The sequence below is a fragment of the Schistosoma mansoni genome, chromosome 3 (assembly GCF_000237925.1).
Source record: "Schistosoma mansoni strain Puerto Rico chromosome 3, complete genome".
Classification (NCBI taxonomy): Eukaryota; Metazoa; Platyhelminthes; class Trematoda; order Strigeidida; family Schistosomatidae; genus Schistosoma; species Schistosoma mansoni.
In genome coordinates this window covers 16,867,552-16,875,785 of record NC_031497.1, presented here as the reverse complement: position 1 = coordinate 16,875,785, position 8,234 = coordinate 16,867,552, and the positions used below count along the sequence as shown (strand labels likewise).

At 36.1% G+C, this 8,234-nt stretch overlaps 1 protein-coding gene across 1 annotated transcript; it reads right to left on the bottom strand.

The window, feature by feature from the left end:
• Positions 1–6,913: 6,913 nt before the first annotated feature.
• Positions 6,914–7,189, bottom strand: Smp_197350 (hypothetical protein; the record flags this gene model as incomplete). The annotated part of the gene is made up of 1 exon (XM_018799435.1): positions 6,914–7,189. The coding sequence occupies one exon, from the start codon at positions 7,187–7,189 to the stop codon at positions 6,914–6,916; it is 276 nt and encodes a 91-aa protein (XP_018651224.1).
• Between the last annotated feature and the right edge of the window lie 1,045 nt (positions 7,190–8,234).

Below are 8,234 nucleotides of genomic sequence, written 5' to 3'. Positions count from 1 at the left end.
GATGCTTGGATGAGGCGGGAGACTCTAAACACTGTGTGTATCGATGATTTAGAAACGTAAAACAATACAAATATTTTTGAATTCTAGATAAAGGCATAAAGGACCATGTTATTCGTTCAGAATTTTCTCGGTGGACATTTAGAGCGAACATACACCACGTCTCTCATCAATAAACTTTCATGTGGAATAAATTTCACGAAACATATGGTCATTTTCCTATTCAGCTAATATGAAAGCTAACCCAGCAACTGAGTAATGTAGCCTCATATTTTTGCTAACTCACATAGGCCATTGTACTTAGGCCTGTAATAGCGATATAATCAGATCCACCTCATGAAATATGGGACCGATCGTAGATAAGTCAACTAACGATATTTCAACTCGCCTGCTTGTGGCCAGGAACGCATATAAGACCGCAGAATAAATACCCTGAAATGCCCGTCTATCTATTAGTAGTAAGTCCTGACTTTTCTGGATTGTGACAACATTCTTATTTAGTTTAAGTGGATTTGTTCTTTGATTCTATCAAGGTGCAAGTGTCCTTCTGTGATTTCTTCCCAATAACAAAACGTGGTGCATTGGAATTTCTACCTCCAGCCTACATCACTCCAGTAGGCCGAACGTATTTAGATTTTACTTTATAGTGCCAGCCTGAAACTCGTAGAAAAAATTACTTCCCTTTGTGTTAGGGGTCGCTGTATGCACTATATTGATTGCATTCTATTAATTTACTTGGATCCGATCAAATAATAACTTTTCGCAACACATGCCACCAATATAAGGGAGAGGGTCGCCTCACACACCAAGAGCTGTTCAATGTGTGTATTGTAAATTACATTTAGGACGAAATTATGTACTAACATGTATATTCTTATAATCATATCTCACATAATGGACACAAAATGTAGTGTTTTATTTAGTTGCACAAAGGTTTCGTGACTCATTGAGAGAAGATACTACTAGCTCCGAACAAGACTTCTCCGATCACATAAATTTCTCTAGAACTCATATAAACAAACTGTTGTATACATGTTTAAGTTGTTGATAACTCAATGCAAATGTCAATCAATTTATGTTCACTCTGTACATAAAATCCTGAAACACTGTTCTGGAGTAAGAGTATGAAAGTAACACAAGTCAGAACCCATCAAGTCACGTAGAAAATATAGTTACCTTTTTCTTCGAGGTAATATTGGAAAGATCAGCTTCCCCATAATTGCTCTCTCATCATTTGAGAATTCAGAAACTTGCGAGATGACCTTGGGTTGCGATTAATTACGGTTTTGTCCTACCCTTCAGACCTAACTGTTGTGATCATAAAATTAGATCTAACTGACAATGTGGGCAGTTAAATAATTGTGACAAAAGTCACTGCCATAAATCTATATCGTGGCTAGACTTTCGTGTTCAAAGTACCTGGTAGCATTTCTTCTAGGTACATCGTTCACAGAAATTTTCCAAATTTTAGAATGCATAACAGCTCGACTTACAATGGACACTAATATTTCACCAATGACTACTGTTGTGCAGTCTCTGATGATTTGGAAAACACTAAATCTCGCCTTCAAACAACAAATTAACGTTTCATAACACCATACTGATTTTTCAAACTACTAAAGTTCTGTCAGCAAGACCAGGGTCTATAAATCAACGCAGTTTCTAAAACATTGATGAGTTTTCCCGTTTCGCCAATTCAGTCATAAACTCCAGAACAGTGTGAACTACCCCCTAAACTGAAATGGATGTTGCCCTCTGAGAATTATTAGATTATGGCCTCTTAACGAATCGAGGCACGGGAACTGAGAAAATCGTAGTCTAATCACTAGTGAAAAACATAAACTGTGTAAGTTAAGTTTAAATAAGAATATCTGTTCAACAGAAACAGATAAAACTGCTCTTTAGTGATAGATCAAACAAAACAGAACGCTGAACGAAAAAACATCCATCATAAGTTACAAATACGACGGAATCGGGCTGCACATCGCCGTCATCTCGCGACCTTGACTCGGACGTCTAATGATTTCGACGCACCCAGAAAATCTCACCACATTCATGATTACTAGAAGATTCTCTATAGGCCATAATGTTCGAATCTGACAGCCTTTTTCATGAACTAAACTGTTCACCACCCAAAGTTCACTTCATCACCGAATCACATACAGCGGTCCTGAAATTATACTTATTATTGCAGATAAGACACCCGTGGGGAAGAATTCTGTGTCACTATAATCACTCTGCGGCTAGTAATCAACAGATTGTTACGGAATCAAAACTTGACGTTTATACTCAGTGAAGCTCTTCTGTAGAAATTCCTATAGTAGACCCTCTGAAGAGTAATATCTTTGTACTTTAGCAACTGCATGGAATATTAGGCAAGTTTATGAGAAACCGCTTTAAGTACACAAGTCTACAGCTCTCATCTTTAACCTCATACAAACGCCTTCACTCAGTATTGTAGATTCCTAAATCTGGTCCAGTTGATTTGAACGGAGCTCCAGAGTCCCTCACAAAATCAACCAAGAAGTCTGTTATAGTTTGGTTAGCCTGATAAGCTAACTCGCTACCTCTACATTAAACGTCAGCAAACACTGGGGCATAAGTCGATCAGTGGTCACGAGACTACGATATGGCATGCACTCTGATTCGCAAGAAACGCTATTGAACACTTCAACTAGACAAACCAATACACCCCATTAAAGCCATTATTTATACCAACGAAAAGCCTGGGTTAGGGCACCGATAATTGAAGGCTATAACTTTTCACGTGCTTTTTGTGGTGTTTGTATAAACTAATGATTCCTTGGTGCTTGATGGATGCTTGAGTTATAACTTCAAAGACAATACGTTCGTCCATACTGACCTAGTTCTGTCTACTTAGAATGTGCTATTTCAGGAATTCCTAGTTTAAGTAAAGACAGAATAAATATTGATGCAGAATAGTATTAATTCATTATATTTACTGATTCCTCATCAGCTGCTTACAAACAAATATGTATTAGAATTTTAGCATTGGAATAATAAATAGTATGGAACAATTGACATAATTGAATGTAAAGGATTGGAATAAAAAAGGTCATCAATGATAGCTATATATATACATGCAAGGAAAGGTCAGAGGTTATTAGGTATTAGAGTGAAGGAAGCATAAAGGGTGGGTGGCTTAATAGTTGAGTGGAGTTCAAAGACAGATCAGATCAAATGTGTGATATTTTAGTGGTAATTAAAAACAATTAGGGTGGGTTACGCAGTAATTAGATGAAATTTGGAGAGTTCATATAACTAATAGAGACAAGGGAGCGGAAATGTGTAAGCGAAAGGGTGGCTTAAGAATTGGGTAAGGGAAGAGGAATATAATAAAAACTAAATATAAAACAAGATAAAACTAATATCAAAAGATAAAACAAAAAACAAGACAAAAAAACAAAAACGGATTACCAGTGTAGTAATAAGTTTATCGCTGTCTCTTTTTGAGTACATAGATCCGGTTTGAGTTTCTTTATCGCGATCGCTTCAGCGAACCGGAGAGCAGTTGTACTTCTTTATTTGCTAATGATTTTAAAAGCATGAGAAATGTCAATGGTATGCCCGGTGTCGAGTAAATGCCGAGCTATTACACTGTTGAGAGCCCTGGTCCCTCGCAGCCTCAGTTTCTTGGGAACATGCTCAGAAATGCGAACATGTACTCTTCTCTCGGTTCTTTCAATGTATGTGCTTTAACACGTACATGTAAATTAGTAAATGCAGTTAAAGCTACCGAGAAAAGAGGACTTGTCGATTTCGGCTTGTTTGAGTGAGCAGTTAGTTTCCCACACCGTTGTCAGCTTAGCTGGAATTCATACTATTCTGCATCAATATTTATTCTGACTTTATTTAAATTCATAAAGGGAACTAACTGCATGAAATTTCTTAGTTTGTAAAATAATTCAAATACTCTTATTCACCACATTTTTCTTTTTATCCGCCTATAATTTTGCACCCAAAGCTGACAACATTTATTCCCGGAAAATACTATATTTTGATAGTGTTTTCATCAATTCGACACTTCATCTTTGTTTTCAACTTCAAAGCCGTAGTCTTTTAGATTACAAGCAGTGCTCTTTTGGTCCATAAGCGTATACATAGTACGTCTTAAAGATGTTAGATTTACTCTTTCCGGCGAACATGTATCGTCTGTTACGGTAAGTTGTAATGATCGCCACTCAGCTAACATGATTTCTACTCAAATATATATTTCTGATGATTCACGGGGCATCTAAAAAATTTAATCTCCCTTGATGCTTACATCAGCTGCAAAAGAACCAAATATTTCATCAAAGTAAATGATGTGAATCTATATAGACATTGGTCAATCTGAATCGTATTCCGACCTCTCTATAGACACACTAGAAATGCATCATGTACTTTTTCATGACCTACATCAACCGTGAGCCCCTTTTATAGATATAAATAGAACCACTCATTAACCACGTTAGTCAATTTTATTTTAAACTTCTTACAATCCACTAAGAGGCACCAATTACTGCTGGGAATTTTCTTAGAAACGTGGCTGAACCCAGGCAATCAACAAACCCATAGTCGGATACCATGTATAGCGGTTCACAGATTGTAAGTCAGACCGTAATAGATCATCAAATGATATAGATCTCGAGTATTAGTCTAAAGATATATTTCTTTTTTCAACTAAGTATACACAGGGTGATCACGCGATAGAGACTTGCAACAGATCTGTATGCAACCATGTCAAACATAGCGACCTTTAGATTAACTCCAATTTTTTCATCAGGAAAAATTCTAAGAACAGTCAAGTGGAAATTTACCTCACCCAAACTATTCACGATTTGTTACCACACAAATGTCTGATTAGTGCCTCAAAAAACCCTGATCTCGAAATTACAAAAATCGCCTAAAAAGCAGTTGATCATATATCTTCAGAAATGTACAAAAACCTCAGTATGTACAGAATGTCATAGCGTATAACGTACGTGATAGTACGAACTTATGATCTGTTGAAAATATCTTAACACAAGTATGTGGATTACCACGATCTCCGTGTATAACACGGAACTCACGTAAATCACAGACTAAATTCTCATAAAGCACCAAGCAAGATATAACATTTTGTCCAAAAGTAGGCTTAAAAGAGCCCAACATCACAAAAGGATAGAGAGTAATTACTGAAAAAGAACATTTGTAGTGAGAGTGATAAGTTTAGTACAATCACGTTTGCGGGACTGAATACTTTTTATGTTTCAGGCTCTTTGTGATGGAGGGCGAGGAAATCAATCAGTGATATTTGGGTTGTTTCCAGCACTCGCTACTCAAATCAACGCTTCCAATTTATGATGGATTCACTACACTAATAGGTTTACCTTTAACATGTTAACTTAGATGTTTACGTTACGACCAAGTAGTTGATATTGGATGAAAAAGTAAGAATAATAAAGAAATAACAGACAATGGAAGATATAGTTGTTAACGTTTTTGGGCACTTTATTCTTTTTCAATACACCTTTCATTCTAGTAAACAGCTTTCCTGATTTTAAGTTTGACTTTCTTTACGTCATTTGAATCCATTCCACCTTTTTACACATCACCACTCACTGTCCTTTAATACTGTATTCTCTTATCTGTAGACTCTTAAAATGAACTTTATTCTAGTGATGACGGCTAGTATGTATTTTTTTTAATGACTTGTCATACCCTCGCCTGGTTCGGCACAAACCATCAACCATTGTTTAGGATTTACATCCTAATGCTTTGCTGTTCCTTTGTCTCTCTTTTTGAGAATCACGTTCGCTCTGCACAGCCATTGAGTTCCCTCTTACACCTGGGATACAGAACTAACTCACATGTTTGTCAGGGTCACAGCTTATACTAAGAGCTCTTTAATTGTTACTTTATAACAGTCATCAGCGTATTAAACACTTTCATGACAATAATAGTCAGGAGGTAGCCCTTATGAACAATGCTGTAAATCCTTAGTGATTTATTAATGTCACGTTCTGCTGACTCTGGCTGGCTTTTAGCCTTGTTGGAAATCCCTGTGAGATCCATTTTGGAAGGTCTGTGCATGAAAATCCCTTCAAATACACACTGTTCTTACTACTTTCTTTCGATTCCCTCAGACGTACATTTTGTTGACGTTTTAATTTCATTTCAGATGGTATTATTTGTATTTCACTGTTGTTTTTTTCCTTACGTCTTGATTGAATTTTCACGTTATTCTTGAACTGCATCTATGTTGTTTTGGTCAATGTTCAGTTATAGCAGCTGCCATAATAATTTCTTTCCAATCGTGGCTGTGTTACTTGCAATGATTTTGAATTGAAACATTCTTTTACAATTAGAAACGTTTGATGTTACAACAGAATTAAGGGATTATTTTTTGAACGATCTGTACGTGGTCTATCCAGAATGGATAGAATAACATTTATTTGTTGCACTTGTTAATTCTCTCACATCCTTTATCAAATTATCTACTTAATGTAATTTAGATTTCACCACTGATTGGGAAACTATTGTTTAAGTAAATTGGTGACAGTACTTATTTCGGCAATTTTGTACATTTAAATTTATGTGAAATTCACAACCACCGTCAACTAAAATACCTTGTTTCAGTTTCAACTGGGTGACAGAGCGTATGTAAACTAACCTAGGCAGTTATTCATTATTCTAAACCTATTTAGTTTGTAAAAAACAGCCGTGTTATATGCTATTGATCATGCTCGTAAAAATGACATGGGACTAGTTTGCCGAAAATACATTTCTTTGCTGTCATGAAATGTTGTTGACATATAAAATTTAGGCATCGTGGATTTCTGCTAAAGCTCATACACTAATTGACCCTACAGTTATGTATGGGAAAATTAATCATGTTAACAAACTTTTTAGAGAAAATACAGGGCCCACCAGCTCATCTCAATTCCAAAGCCTCTGTCATCTGTTGAAAAAACCGAACGGAAGAAGTGAAGTTTACAACGTTCATTGAGTAGTTTATAATGCAGTGGCCCATAATAAGCAACATGTAATCTATGGACTGCCGAACGAATGGTTGCACAAAAGTTTTATTATAATGCATGCTTCGGATATCAAAATTAAATGCATTATCGAGAATAATCTCGATAGCTCTAACCATCACCTCAGTAACAATCACTAATAAGACCGATGAAAAGTCAAGTTCTGATGACATCGCAACAAGTCACCATAAATTGACTGAGCGTGATATACCAATTTTACTACTCAAGGTATTCTGCTCATCTTGAAAAGCCGAAACATATCTAGAAACCTGGATGGTAACTTACTTAGTCATTAAACATAAATCAAGACTAAAAAGAGATATCCAGAACCATTGATCAACAAATAATACTCCTGCTACTTCGCGAATTTTAGGTAAATAGTAGGAGCTGAAATATCTGGCCATCTGCTATCTTAAGGATACAACGGTGTCTGAATTCATTGCTTCCTTGACACTTAGTTATGCATTTAGCGTCTGATAGTCTTATTTAATGAAATTACTTGTGATCTGATTGACATGGTAATCTTACTATACTTCAATAGAATGAGAGCTTTTGATGGAGCACAGCACTATAGACAATGATATAGCTTAACTCGGGGTTTTATAAATAGGGTACTCACATTATGGAATGTCCACAGGCGCGTAATTTGAAAGTAGTAACATTTTTTCACGTGGTTTAGAAACTCTTAGACTTGTTCTTTTGTAGGCTGTATTGTCCTTAGATTATCATCCTATCGCGTTTATCGCTTACACTTTACTCTAGGTTAATAAATTTTAACCGACACTTGCCCAGTTAATAGAGATTTAACTGATCAGTACTTCCTTACATTATAACTGAGCACTTTTTATCTGTAATACGTTATATACTAATAGTCTCTGATCCTAGTATTAACCCGGTTAATACGTAGAAATAATTAAATACTCATATATATCTGTTAGACAGGATTTTAACTCATACAGCTTCAAAATATGTCAAGTAACTCGGGTAAAAGAGAGATTTCACCAGCTTTCAAGCCTACTAAAAGGTCAAAGTCCGTAACTCCTAAGACTGATGACTCAGTACCTGAAAATGATAAGCATTTATCCTTTGAACCCCATTCTACCTACCCACAAGTGTCACTAACACTACCTGATTCTCCGAGTAACAACCCCTCTATTTCTTCGTGCAGTATGCCAACGGTAAGACTAGTTGACATAAAAAGCGAAATGCCCACGTGCA